Source organism: Castor canadensis, chromosome 2 (assembly GCF_047511655.1).
Source record: "Castor canadensis chromosome 2, mCasCan1.hap1v2, whole genome shotgun sequence".
NCBI lineage: Eukaryota > Metazoa > Chordata > Mammalia > Rodentia > Castoridae > Castor > Castor canadensis.
In genome coordinates this window covers 20,722,284-20,737,462 of record NC_133387.1, presented here as the reverse complement: position 1 = coordinate 20,737,462, position 15,179 = coordinate 20,722,284, and the positions used below count along the sequence as shown (strand labels likewise).

Sequence of the window (15,179 nt, the reverse complement as noted above, 5' to 3'; positions counted from 1 at the left end):
TTGAGTTTCTGACTCTGGGTATGTATTTTACACTTAGGCACATGTGGCTACTAATTGCCATAATGGCTAGTGTAGGTCTAGAAACACCTCACAAATAGATTGTTCCCTACTATTTCAAGAGACTATTCAGATAACATTTGATAAAGTTTAAGGAGGAAAGAGTTATATACAAGTGAAGAAAGGAGTTTATGATTTTCAAATGTTAAAAAGACTCTACTAAAAAAAGTGGCTACATGTCCCAAAGGGGGGCTCCATTGGTAACAATTGATTCTGTGATGATAACACAATTCCCTGGTTCCCCACTGGGCAGGTTGGGGAGCAACCAACAGCACTCTGAAATATCCTTTGAGCCATTCGAAGAGTCCCTCAAGAGATTTCTTTAGGACGATTGAGAATTCTGTGTATCAGGGATGGAAAATTTATGATATAAAAGAACCATAGCATAACTTTTACTTCCTCTATGATTAATTTGATGTTAGGAATATTGTTTTAGGGGTGGCACTTTTATCAATATTACTCACTTGGTTTTAGTTGTTGAAGTATGGTAGCATCTACATGTGGTCATTTGACCTTCTTTCCTTTGCAAATGTTTACTGTCAGCTGGTGATTTGGGGACCTTTGTTACCTTCCACTATGTATGTAGTCCATGTTAGATTTTAAATCATGGTGGCATCTAAAACTTACTCCAAACTCTTAACTCTATTATAACCTCCACTCTTTCTTCTGGAGGTGACCTCCCTGAGTCTTGGTATATCATCTTCTGTCATCCAGCTGTATGGGAACTATAAATAGGAGGATCACAGTCCAGGGTAGCCTGGACATAAATGAAGACCCTATTCTCAAAGTACCTAAAGCAAAAAGAGCTGAGAGAGTAGCTCAAGTGGTAGAGTCCCTGCCTGGTAAGTGCAAAGCCCTGAGTTCAAACCTCAGAACCACCAAAAAAAAAAAAAAGAGTTATTTGTTCACACCCTTAACTATCATTTATTTTATGACAGTTGTTTTTTTGCTTTTCATTATGTTTAAAGTATATGTTTAATATACATATTAAAATAATTTATAAAGTATATGAATATTTTCATTCATATCTTTTTCTCATTAAAAAACTTTTTATTTTATCATTTTTACATTTACTTACATGTGTATACATTGTTTTGGCCACCTTCCCCCACCCCTCCGGGTAGAACCTGTTCTGCCCTCTTATTCTCTGATTTTGTTGAAGAAAAAAATATATGAGATAAAAAGGAAAACATAGCATTTTTGCTAGTTTAAGATGAAGATAGCTATACAGGGAGATACCTTGTACTGTTTCCATGCACATGTGTATTACAGCCCACATTGATTCATCTCTTCCAGACCTCTTCACTATTTCCTAGTCCCCTTCCCATAGTGGTCTTTGCCAGTTAAAGATTACTATATTCGCTCCTATACAGTGAGCACTAAACAGTGAGCACTTTAACCACATTCAAGTTTTAGGTTTCCTTCCCTTTCCTTATCCCTCCCATATGCAGTCTCCCCTTAGTGTGTGACCCATGTCTAGTAATATTACTGCATTTGTTTTAAGTCTGTAATCTGCATATGAGGGAGAATATGTGATTTTTGGCCTTCAGAGCCTGACTAACTTCCCTTAAGATGAGGTTCTCCAGTTCCATCCGTTTTCCTGCGAATGACAAAATTTCATTCTTCTTTGAAATGGCTGAATAAAATCCCATTGTGTATAAATGCCACATTTTCTTAATCCATTCATCAGTAGTGGGGCATCTTGGCTGTTTCCATAGCTTGGCTATTGTTACTAGTGCTGCAATAAACATGGGTGTGCAGGTGCCATTGTAGTAACCTGAGTCACATTCTTTCAGGTATATCCCTAGGAGTGGTATTGCTGGATCACATGACAGGTCTATTTTTAGTTTTCTAAGAAGCCCCTATATTGTTTTCCATAGTGGTTGTGCTAGCTTATATTCCCACCAGCAGTGTTTGAGGGTTACTTTTTCCCCATGTCCTCGCCAACATTTGTTGTTGTTGGTGTTCTTAATGGTAGCAATTCTAACAGGGGTGAGGTGGAATCTTAGTGTGGTTTTGATTTGCATTTCCTTTATGGTCAGGGATGGTGAGCATTTTTTCATGTGTTTTTTGGCCTTTTCGATTTCTTCCTTTGAAAAAGTTCTATTTAGTTCAGTTGCCCACTTGGTTCATTGGTTCATTGATCTTTGGGGAGTTTAGTATTTTGAACTCCTTTTATATTCTTATTATCAGTCCCTTGTCTGATGTGTAGCCAGTGAATATTTTTCTCCCACTCTGTGGGTAGTCTCTTCAATTTAGAGACCATTTCTTTCTTTGTGCAGAAGCTTTTTAATTTCATGTAGTCCCATTTGTCAATCCTTTCTCTTAGTTGTTGAGCCACTTGGGTTCTACTGAGGAAGGCCTTGCCTATACCTGTTGCTTCCAGTGTATTCCCTGCTTTTTTCTGTACTAACTGCAAGGTTTCAGGTCTGATATTAAGGTCCTTAATCTACTTTGAGTTGAAACTAGTACAGGCTGATAGGCATGGATCTAGTTTCATTTTTCTGCAGGCAGATAACCACTTTTCACAGCAACGTTCGTTAAAGAGGCTCTTTTCTCCATCATATGTTTTTGGCACCTTTGTCAAAAATTAGGTGGGCATAGCTGTGTGGATTCATATCCAGGTCCTCTGTTCTGTTCCACTGGTCTTCATGTCTGTTTTTGTGCCAACACCATGCTGTTTTTATTGCTTTTTATTGCTGTGGCTTTGTAGTATAGTTTGAAGTCAGGTATTGTGATAACTCCGCATTGCTCTTTTTGCTCAGTATTGCCTTGGCTAATCTTGGTCTTTTGTGATTCCAAGTGAACTTTAGGATAGATTTTCAATCTCTGTGATGAATGGCATTGGGATTTTGATGGGAATTGTGTTGCACATGTAGATTGCTTCTGGTAGTATAGCCATTTTTACTATGTTGATTCTGCCAATCCATGAGCATGGGAGATCTTTCTACCTTTCATATCTTCCTTTTTTATTTAAAATTTCTTTATAAAGTCTCTTTCAACTCTGAATCTGATAGATGTTCAATGAAACTTTTTTGGGTTTGTTTTTTTTAACTACTTCAACTTTTATTTTTTGGTGGGACTGGGATTTGAACTCAAGGCTTTGTGCTTGCAAAGCAGGTACTCTGCTGCTTGAACCATGCCTCCCCAATCCTACTACCTTCAACTCTTTTTTAAAATTTATTTATTCATATGTGCATACATTGTTTGGGTCATTTCTCCCCATGCCCCCCGCCCTGTCCCTCTACCCCTAAGCCCCTTTGCTTCCAGGCAGAACCTGTTCTGCCCCCTTCTCCAATTTTGTTGAAGAGAAGACACAAGCAGTAATAAGACAGAGCATTTTTGCTAGTTTGAGATAGGATAGCTTTACAGAGAGATTCCTAGCATTGCTTCCATGCATATGTGTATTACAACCCGAATTGGTTCATCTCTACCTGACCTCTTCACTACTTCCCGATCACCTTTCCATAGTGACCTCTGTCGTTTCAAGGTTACTATATTAACTCCTCTACAGTGGACACATAAACACTTTCAAGTTTTGGGTTTCCTACCTTTCCCTATTCCTCATGTATGTGTTCTTCTCTTAGCATGGGACCCATGTCCAATAATATTACATTTGTTTTAGGTCTAAAACAAATTGTATGAGGGAGAACATACAAGTTTTGGCCTTCTGAGCCTGGCTAACTTCGCTTAAGATAATGTTCTCCAGCTCCATCTATTTACCTGAGAATGATAATAGTCCATAGTTTATTTTGTAGTATAGTTGAAAGAAAGGTTTAAATCTACTTTTTTCCTAATATCTAATAGTAACATGGTGATAACAAGTAATATTTATTGAGTACTCACTATATGGGCTCAGCATTATGACAAATAATTCCTATTGATTAACTAATCTAACTAGTAATTTTCTTGCTGATTTGTGGCTCACTTTTTAAATATAATGTTCATCTCTTGATTCTTATTCTGTAATGCATCTGTGATCGTCATCACTATTGTCATCTAATTGACAGAGCCTCACAGTTTGAAACACACTGTTTTTCTGCACAGATTTTTATATGTGTAGTAGTGGGAAAATATTTTTATCATTGTTCCAAATAGTTTCCTAAGGAGAGGTAGTATATGTAGTATATGCATATTAATTTTTTAAAAGAAGAAGCCTGAACACGCGCCTTTAGTCTGAATAGTGAAGCTTACAGAGCATGGCCAAGAAGGAAATGGCAAAAAAGAAGTAAGCAGACTTCTGGAGGTTGAGAGTGGCTTCTAGGGGTCAAGGAGGTTAGTGAAGATGCCAGTAGGACATTCTTGGTAGCAGATGGCAGAAGTTCCTATAAGAACATAACATTTTGGGCAGAATTTCACTATATCTGCACCTCTGTAAAAGTCTGTTGCATACACAACATTGGGTCTGTGGCCTTGTAGATGGAAGACATGAGAGTGGGGTCTGGTGCAGGTTGAGGTTGTGTAGGAGAGGAGAATGCATGCAAGGCTACTGGTATCTATTGAACTTTGCTAATTCCCCAGAAGTGGGAACTTGAAACCAGGCTATCCTATGGTAACTCCCCTCTGTCATCCTCATCCTTTCCTTAGAAGGAATTGGGAGGAAAACTGTATCCCTTGTATTTTATTCTCCAAAATAAACTTTTGCTTCTCTGAGGTGACATCTTAGTGTTAATATAAGTGTATATTGTGCATGGTCATTCTGTTCAAAGTATGTACAACATATCAAGATATTTCCATGTTAATCACCACAGATACCACTATCTTCTAAAAATAGTGTACAGTGTTCCTAATTACTATAATGCCATGTTTTGACTGACTTACATTATGGTGGAGTTCTTAAAAAATTAAAACCTTTTTACTTTTACTAATAATGTTAGCCTGACGTTTTTATATATAATTTTTGCCAATATGATAATCTCTTTAGTGTAAACCTCTTAAAGTAGGATTGCTGGTTCATAGCTCATGTACATGTAACACAACAGATTGCCCTTTAAAAAGAATTGCCAATTTCCACTCTTACCAGCAATGTCTGCAGGTGCATGTAGCCAGACCGTGTTGGTGAGACCTGATGAATGCAGGAGCACATTTCCTCTTAACATTTGTCTTAGGTCCAAGAACAAGAGCTGTGTGCTAGACAGAAATTGATCCATTTCTCAAAAGTTCTGTTGGAACAGTATGAACCAAGTTTATTTTTCACCCTCCTGAATAACACAATTTAAAGCAATTGATTTCTTTTTCTTATAGATGATCCAAATAGCAGTGTAATGGATGGTCTAGTCATCTTATAGAAAAAGATGTTTATAATAGCATAACATTGCCAGATTAATGTGTGTAGGTTGCATATTATAACTTTGGAGTTCACTGTTCATATTACATCTTTGAACAGAGTGCATATAGCGTTGGGACTAATTTACATTTTAGCTATGTTTCGTGGCTAGATAACTCAGGAGTTCTTGGTGACTGTGCTGTTGAGGTGCTTTTACTTGATATCCAGAAATGATGTGGGAAAAGTAGACATGAAAAAGTGATTATTAACTTATTGCAAAAGTCCAGCATCTATACTTGAAACAAAATTGCATTTTAGCTAATTGTAGAAAATTTAAATAAAGCTATCTTTCTTTAGTTCGGTGGATAATGCAGGCCTACTGCAACCCAAGCTCTATCCTTTGTTTAATTAAGACAGTCTTTCTTCTCCCTTACTTTTTAAAATCATGAAATATAACCTATACAGAAAAGTATGTATAAAATCAGTGTACGGCTTAGCAAAAAATTAAAGCTAAACAGTGGACATTTATCAAGCAATGTACAATTTCATTTTCACCTTTCCTTTAGATAATTCTCTCTTGTGGAAAAAGTGATATAGCCACACATGTCCATGCACTAAGAAGGCTTAGCCAGTCACACATGAGCAGGGGAGCAGAGGCAGGGTTAGGAAGGGAAGTTGTGGGGGTTGGTGAAGGGCTAGAACAGGAGTGGCTGTACTATTTCTCTTGCTTTGCACACTATATAATTTCTACTTAAAATGAACATGGATAAGAGGAGGAAACTTACTATTCATATTTATTGAAGAGGCACGTAGTAATTCCTGTGTTCTGCATAGCTTTGTGGAATTCTCATTAAAAAACTGAATATTCAACAGAGCAAACTTGAGATAAATTGAATTTTAAGAATCCAATGGTATTGTCTCCGTTATTGTGCTTCCTATTGTCTTTGTGCATTGCCTCTTGATAATTTTTTTTTTATTAAACAGATCACTGAGCTGAGTGAGATAAAATACATTGAAAATCTTCCTATCCTTAGAATTCTCAATCTTCTGAGAAATCCAATTCAGGTGAGAGGTCATTTACATCAGGAGAGGGGAGCCGGAGGGGAGGGGAATAAGATAGTCTTGGAACTTTTCTTCTTCACAAGGTACTTTTGATAAAGAACATTAGAAATGTGAATAAAGTCTATCTTTACTCTCTGCCTCTTTGGGAACAATTAGAAGGGATAAGTAAAGTAGCACCTAAAACAACTTTCTTTTAAAAAAATAGATCTTCTTTCATGACTAGTAAGCTGTCACACCACTCTCAGTAAAAAATAAAGGCTAAAATTGAATGTCATTTACCTCCTGTGCATGGTCATTTATGACTCATCCCAGCTGACACTAAAAATTACAGAAAGGAACTAATGAGATTGTAGAGCAATGTTCTTTCACATTAGAGAATATAAGACTCCACAGGTGTAGATAGAATATGGTTCCTATTTTATAACAGGGGAAAGAAAGTGTAAGATTAGATACCTAACGTAATTTGCTTGGATATAGCCATGAAATTGGCATAGTTGTAAAATAATTATAGAACAAAATAATATTTTTCCTAGGGACTCTTAGTTTCTGGGATTTATGAACCTCTCTGGTTCTTAAAATTTTCAGTTCCTCTTTTTTCCTCTATTGATAGATTCATTCTCCTGGCCTCTTCTCCCTCCTTGTCCATCTGGCCTTCATTATATTTCTCTCAACTGTGTATATATTTCTGAGTACCTTTTTTTTTCTGTGTAACTTAATGAATATGTCTGGAAAAGTGAAAAACCAAAATAAAAATAAGTGCAGATGTCGGAATAGTGTCAGATGATTTAAAAATATCTCTAGGAAAGTAAGGGGCAGTGCTTAAAGTGGTCATCACAACTCAATTTCAGATCCATGGAAAGTGTTCATGCAAATGGGTAAGTAAACATCACAAGTCTTTTCATGTACATTGACTCATTTATATACAAAACCTCCCAAAACAGCTACATGTGAAAGTGCATAGAGAAACTTTTAATTGGTCTATGGTAATTGTACAGATTTACAGGGTGGAGTGTGAGAATGTAGTATACAGCATGAACCAAATCAGGATGATTAGCATTTCCATTTTATTTCTTTGTGCTGAGAATCTAAGTAAATGATACCTTTGTCTATTTATTTTATGTTCATTCTCAGCTATGAAAGACCATCTACTATTATTTTGCCCTTCAAAGAGATGTAGCTTCTTAAACCAAAAACTCAATTACATTTGTAAAAGGCAGATAATCCTAACATAGCAGATGGTAGGGAGTAAGAAGGAATTTGTTTCATAAGCAAATTTTATTTTGTTATTGTAAGAGGAATTCATAATGAGTGACACAAATTTAATACAAAGAACACAAGTAATAAATAATAACATGATAAGGAATGGTGAACTTTCATTATTTCCAGTAATGGAAATCTTTGGTGTTAGAAGACAGGGTTTGAATTTCTGGTCTGAAGCTTTGTTGTTTTTCTCTTTAGAAATCAGGGTAATCCTGCCTGCCTTGCTTATTTCACAGGGAGATTAACATGATCTACTCATTTGAAGGACTTTAGCTATTTTAAGGCACAGCCTGTATCTGTGCCTTAAAATACAATACAAGGAGACATGAAAATCCAGAGACCTATGAGGGGGTGGGGGACAACAGAAGGTAGCAGAAGAAAGGCCTGAACCTATGAGAGCAGAATGCTGGTGCTTGCTGACTTGGGGAGGAGATGGAAGTTAAATAGTCCTCTTGATATTTTAAATAGGAAAAATCCGAGTACTGGTTCTTCGTAATATTTATGCTACTGAGATTAACAGAATTAGATCAGAAGAAGATTAAAGTGGAAGAAAAGGTATGTAATTATATAATTTCATGTATTTATGGGTTAATATACTCAAGAGCTCATGCTGTCTGCTGCAGGCCCAATATAATCAATCAGTGAGATGCATAACAATAGGTACATTAATTCCTTGTCTTAGAATCTGTCAGTTGAACCCTCTACAAAGCTGGACATCAACAAATGCAGTGACAAGTGTGGCACTGGTTTAATGGAAAGCTTGGCAGTGAGGAACACAGGGCAACCCTCCTCTTAGCTGTGGCAGGCTACCAGTTTGGATAACTCCTATTTGGAGAGTATGACTCTGTGTTACTTTAGAAATGTATTATAATGTCATTGCATATAGTCAGAAGATACTCACATCACTACTTGGGTATTTTAATTCCTTTAATTCTGCTCTTTTAAAATAGTGATTCATCTGGTCACACAATTCCAGAGTAACCAGACTTTGAATGGTAGCATCTATCTCCATCCTTACCAAAGCTGTGTTAGAACTTCCACTAATGAGGGATTTCTTACATCGGATGTAAATTTGTGATGGGAATGAAAGCAGGTATAAATATGTAGAGAGGCACATACTCCATTTCACAAATGCCTTTTTTTTTGCAATCTAGGCTAAAAATAGTTATAGGTACTCCCTATTATTCTCAAATCCAAGGCACAGAGTAGATTTCTCTTTTCCTTTAACGGTTTGCAAATGGAATAAAATTTAAAACCACATATTAAGTAAAGGTTCAGTAGATGAGGGTAATGTTTTTGGAAGTTTGGCAATGATAGAGAACTGTACATTTTGAGAAAAAGGTTATCCTTAGATGGAGAAAGACTGAAAAAAGCTTTGGTGGAATGTGAGGTCGTGGGAATAATTCTGGGTGAGAGGGCATGAAGAACAAATTCCCTGGTAACAACTACTTGGAATCTAGAGCAATTAATTTTATTCCTTCTCAAAAGTTGGAATGCTTATTATATTTACAGTAATCAAGGATTTCAGAAGTTTTTTATTTTTTTTCTTTTGTCATTCCCAAACTAGGGAATATAAAGAAATAATTCAAAGGACTCCACTCAATATTTTTTATATTATCATTGTTTAGTCTTAGGAGAGTTAAAGTTGATGTGAAGACTGAATACAAAGGTTCATGGGCATGTGTTAAATTGTTTTGTACATCTGGTTGCACATCTAGAAAATTTCACTAAAGAAAATCTAAGCCTTATCTTCTTTTCAGAAACAAAACATTTCCCCCTTTACTTTTCTAATTCTGGAAAAGGTTTCAGCAGTGAATAAATATGACCCTCCCCCTGAAGTTGTGGCATCCCAAGATCACCTGACCCATGTTGTCAACAGCATGATGCAGCCGCAGAGGATCTTTGACAGGTATTTATTAGAACTCCACAGGTAGAGCTCAGGGTGGGCAAGCAGAAAATAACCTCATCATTTTCTGTAGCCCTCTGTTTTGTGACTCATTCACTATTTGTAGGGATTAATGCTGCTTTCTCAACTTCTCTGAGGGAAGGTGGCCAAGTCTTTATTTGGTGGATTGTTTCATACTTGAATGTACTGCTCTCTCAGTGTTTTCCCAAACATGATGATGAGCTGATTCATCTTCAGTCATCATTGGCCCCTTGTATGTTGGCTAGCTTGAGCCAAATGATAGTGAAATCTAAAATGAAGTTTGTCAACCTTTCTGCCTTAGGGTAGAAACACACACCTTAATCTCATTAACAGAAAATTGTGATCCTTTATATTCATTGTAAATCTTCTCTTAGCTGTGAGCTGATGCTAAATACTCCTGCCAAAGAGCATTCTGTGAATTCAGATTATTAGGGAGTCCCTAGAAGGAAGCCCAGCTAGCCTCAGGGAAACCTGAAATAGTCTTTGCACTGAGCTGCAATCAACCCAGCAGGGAGGAGTCACCCAGCCTGGCTGAACACATGAATAGAGTCTCTCACCTCTAAATTTGAAGACAGATCTACCATGGTATCCCCATTTCTTTTTAAACAATCTGTTGAAGCAGATGGCCATTTATGCTATAAGTATAATGCAGAAATTCTACCAATATCCAAAGGCGTTTTAAAAATACTTGTAAAACTCTTGGATATAAATGACTTCTCTTCCCATGTGGTATTTGCTCCTGTTCTTCACATGGTTGCTTTCCCACAGAGAGCAAAAATGTTTTATTTTACAACCCAAGACATGGTTTTTACATATAACTTAATAATGTAGATACTGATAGTTTTATATGTTTATGGGAGCCCTCTAGGTGAAATGATTTATCATTTATTTGCATACATCTGGCAAAGCACATTTGATTTGAAAGAAGGGCATTTTTGTCCTCATTGTATTTCTTTGTACTTGTTTTATGCTTTAAAGTATATTTATATAATAACATGTATCAAAGAAATTTGTAGCAATATTTGATAAACATATATTTCTTGGTCACTTCTGGCTGTTGGGAAAGCAAGAACAAACAGCAAGCAGGCCCAAATGTTCCAGGAGGGAGCAAAGTTCATGATTCTAGTTCAGTAAGCTGGTAGGCAGCCTAGTTCTTCCCTTTCCCACTCCGGGCCAGCACACAGTTCTCTGGTAGCACCAGCAGCCAGATTCCAGGAGAGGAATCCTGACATGGCCTTGTGAATTGGATTTTCTCCAATTGTATTGGAGAATCACTGTTCCTTTTTCTGGCGTTATAGGGATACTTTATTAAAATGACACAGTCAAATCTTTTTGTTTTGGGTTCCATTGTTATTTAATAAAATACTAATAAATTAAACTTCCTTCCTCTTTCCTTTCTTCAGAACATGTGCTGAAGTCTGGGCATAGAGAAATGATACCCACAAAATAGACTTTGGGGTTTGTGGACCATTGAAACAGTGCTTCCAATTACCCTTATAACAATGAAAATTTCACACATTGAGTATGTCAAATAGCCTTCCGTTAAGTTAGAATGTTCCTCAAAATGATAAGTTTGGTCTGCTGCTCACCTCAGTTATTACTTGGAAAAGCAGCCTTATATTCTATACTTTGTTTGGTGTTTCGAGGGGGAAATCACAGCAGATTTCCTTAGTCATCAAAAACCCATTATGGGATTTCACTGTGCAAGTGATTGCGATCCTTTCTCAGACTAGAAGAAAGTCAGGGCTTGAAGGAGCACGGTTTGCATCACTCAATCTATACAAAAAATATGCCCCATATTTCAAAGGCATTTAAAAATTCTCAAATGATGGTAAACACACAGCCAAATCTTGACTGGCCTTGACTGATTAATAGGTTTCTTGCTCTCTGATACAACAAACTTCCCGAGACACATCTTAAACACATTCTGTCCCAAATCTGGAATTAACCAGTTCTCTAAGATGCCTTGATTTTAGTGAGAAATGGTATTTCCAGGTTCCAATCTGGGCACTGGGATGCTTATTACTACTGGGTTGGTTGTTATTTCTAGGTCTTTTATTGGAAAATGCTAGGAACATACTTCTTTTCTCTGTCCGTCTGTCCATCCATCCATCCATTTAGTCTGTCCATTTATCTGTATCTAACTACATCCATGCAATCTATCTATTCTAGAAAGTTTTATCTATATTTATAGATGGGTTAAATAGCTTCTGAATCCATAGTAATCATTATTATTAAATTTCAAGACTAGAGTTATGCTTTTATTTAACCTCCTATTATATCTATATTTCTTTTTTCTCCAACCAAAAATCCTGGTTCTCAATGGCACAAAGGAGGATGGAATTATAAAATCCCATAATAGCTCATTAAAAAAATCTCATACCATGAGGGTCAGAATACTAATGCTAATATCATCACCAACATGATCACTGGAAAGCATTAAAGACATTTTTTGTCAATGCTCTACCTGTTTAACCCCTCTTCATTTTTTATGGTAAAATATTTATGGCATAATATTTGCCACTCTAGCTATTTTAAGTGTCACATTTAAGTGACATTAGTACATTCACAATGTTGTGTAACCATTGTGACCATCTGTTTTATCATCTGAAACAGAAAGTCTGTACCCATTCAGCAGCAAATCCCCATTCTCCTTGCTCCCAGTCCCTGCTAACCTCTACTCGACTTGCTGTCTCTATGAATTTGCCTGTTTATATATTTCAAAAGGGAATCCACCACCTCATTTTAAAAACAGTGTACTATATTTCTATTGTAAGAATAGCCATCTCATACTATGCTAGCTTTCATTATGCTCATTTACTCTTAATTCAGGGAGCAACTGCACATGTATCACCTATATTACCTGCTACCAGTCCTTATTTCAATGCCTCAGGTCATTTTGGTGAGATGAAGTTTCTTTTCTAGTTGATTCCTTAGGAAGAGCTATGGGGTTGTTAACCTTTGAATTCTTGCCTGTTGATAATAGTTTGTACTCTTTATGTTTGAAAGTAACTTCTACTAAATATGAAATTCATGTGTCACCTTTTCCTCTTACGTATATTAAACACAGTATACTTCATTGTTTGGGCATGAGACATTGTCACAATTCCACCATTTAATTTGTTTTTCCCTGTAAGTCAAGCATTCTTTTCTTCTAGTTGAACTCTTTTTTCTTATTCTTTTAAAAGCTAGTAATTTGGTATTTGGCCTATTTTAAGTATAATGTGTACATATATATATATTTTTTTCCAGGAAAGTTTTCTCAAATTAGCCTGTAGTTTTTCCTGTTCTTTTGCTTTAATTTTCTTCTTCAGGAATATCTTCTTTGCCTATTCTCAGTATTTGTTCCTTTCTCACATTTTTTTCTGTAATTATTTTTCTAAAATTATTTTGAGATAATTGTAGATGCACATGCAGTTGTAAGTCATGGCACAGTGAAATTCTGTGTATCTTTCACCCAGTTCCCCCACCCCAATAGTGGCATCTTGCATAATTTTAATTGAGCATCAAAACCAGAAAATTGACCAGGAAATCCACCAACTTACCAGATCTCACCAGTTTGTGTCTTTTTAGTTCTACTTAGCTCTGTGCAGTTTTAATATGTGTCAGTTTATCTCAGCACCATTGCAAGATACGGGATACTTTCATTACAAGGATCACTTGTAAATGCCCTCCCTCCCTCTCATTGTCCTCTACCCCTGGCAACCATGAATCTCTCCCCATTTCTTCAATGTTGTCATTTCAAGAATATTTTGTAAATGAAATCATGCATTAATAACTTTTTGAGATTGCTCCCACAACTCAGCATAGTTCCCTGGAAAATAAATGAAGTTGTTGCATGCATCAATAGTTTATTCTTTTTTATTGCTGAGCAGTATTCCACAGTATGGCTAGCTCACTTTCTGTTTAACCACTCACCTGTTGAGGGACAGCTGGGCTGATTCCAGATTTTGGGCACCACTATCAAAGTTGCCACGAACATGCACAAACAGGTTCTTGTACATGCATGTTTTCAGCCTGTCTGCTTCCAGGGAATATCCAGTGGCTGTTTGGGGAATCCCTGTCCTCAGTTCTGTCAGATGCTACACTAGTGCTCCATTTTAACTCCTGTACAGACCCCAGTACCATGTAGACTTGTGGGGTTGTATTCCTTTAGATACCTTTTCATCTGCTTTTGTTGTACATGTTTTCCCCGGGCTTTTGCTTTCAGGTTTTTCCTATTTCTCTGTGGGTGTCAGAGAAATTGAAAAAATATGCGATTTCTTAGTTTTCACGCAATCTTCACTAAATCCACACTTCAGCCATGCATTTAAAAATATTTTATTTTATTCTGTATTTCTATCATTTGTTTCATGAGTAGAGTTCAGGCACATCAGCTCAGCGTGTTGCAAGAGGTTTTATCCATAAATTCATTCTTTAGTCCAGCCCTCAGATCTGGAAGCCAGGCCTAAAATCATATATCAGGTCTTCCTTTCCTTTGAGCAAATTAATTAACCTTTTTGTACTCCAGTTTCTTCATGTGTTAAGTGGGGACAAAGACAGAAACGTTTTTAATGGTTATCAAATGAGGGAACACAGGTAAAACTTCTGGAGCAGTGCCTGGAACATAGTAATTGCTCGGGTACATTTCAGCATTCCTGTGGTTTGCTTTGCATGCCTGTGTTCTAGTTCAGCAGGTATGGGTGTTGAGCACTCAGCATGTACTCATTTCTTTCTGTCATAAATTCTGGTGTGAATTCTTTGTCAATCAAGAACTAATGTGTCTTACCATAGTTTTCCTTTAAAAAGCTTGATAAATGTACATACATTTGTATTTTACCTTGTTTATTATTTATGCTTTGAACATTATTTTGGAATCTTATAATCCACTTGTTTCTGCAAAATAGGGCCTTCCTTCTATAGTGTCTACATTAGAACAAGTGCTTGTTAATTATGACTGTGACACAGAAGTTTTACCTAATGGGTGTGGCTAATTAATACACGGCACCTCTGATGGGAGTAGGACAGTAATTTGCTCTGCTCTGTGTCTCAGCACCCTCCCCAGTCTGGATGCCCCTTATCCCATGTTGGTACTAGCTGGACCTCAAGCTTGTGGGAAACGAGAACTTGCCCACCGCCTCTGCAGACAGTTTAATACATACTTCAGATATGGGTGAGTTTGTTTTATTCGTATGTAGAACTTGGAAATTCTTTCTACCAAATTCTCAGATATGTTAAGTTTGCTGTTAATTTTTAAGCAAGTTCATTAATCTCTACAACACCTTATTTAAATAACATTTTACAGCAGAGCTAAAAGTGGTAAGTAAATTGAATATTCAATAGATACTAAGCCCTGGTAAGGACTGTGAGAGCTCTGTGAGAGTGTTAGTCCTTGAAGGTCATTGATTGATAAGATCAGATCAACATGACTGTTTTTTCTTGGAACAATTAGGAGTATTGATTCTTGTGGCATCCTAATTAATGTAGTAAAGATGATTGTTAAAGTATACTCCTACTTAAAAAATAATAAGTAATAGGAGGAAACAAAATATTTTGTCTGTTTTGAAACTGACTAAACACATAGCAGTGACTGCTGCCTGAACAAAAGAACAAATACGTCACATCCAT

At 36.6% G+C, this 15,179-nt stretch overlaps 1 protein-coding gene across 1 annotated transcript in view; it reads left to right on the top strand.

The window, feature by feature from the left end:
* Window positions 1-15,179, top strand: part of Lrguk (leucine rich repeats and guanylate kinase domain containing) — an 84,328-nt gene that overhangs the window by 34,265 nt on the left and 34,884 nt on the right. The window contains 4 exon segments of the mRNA XM_074062774.1: window positions 6,308-6,388; window positions 8,114-8,200; window positions 9,448-9,554; window positions 14,605-14,724. Of these exon segments, the coding sequence (XP_073918875.1) occupies window positions 6,308-6,388; window positions 8,114-8,200; window positions 9,448-9,554; window positions 14,605-14,724 (395 nt within the window).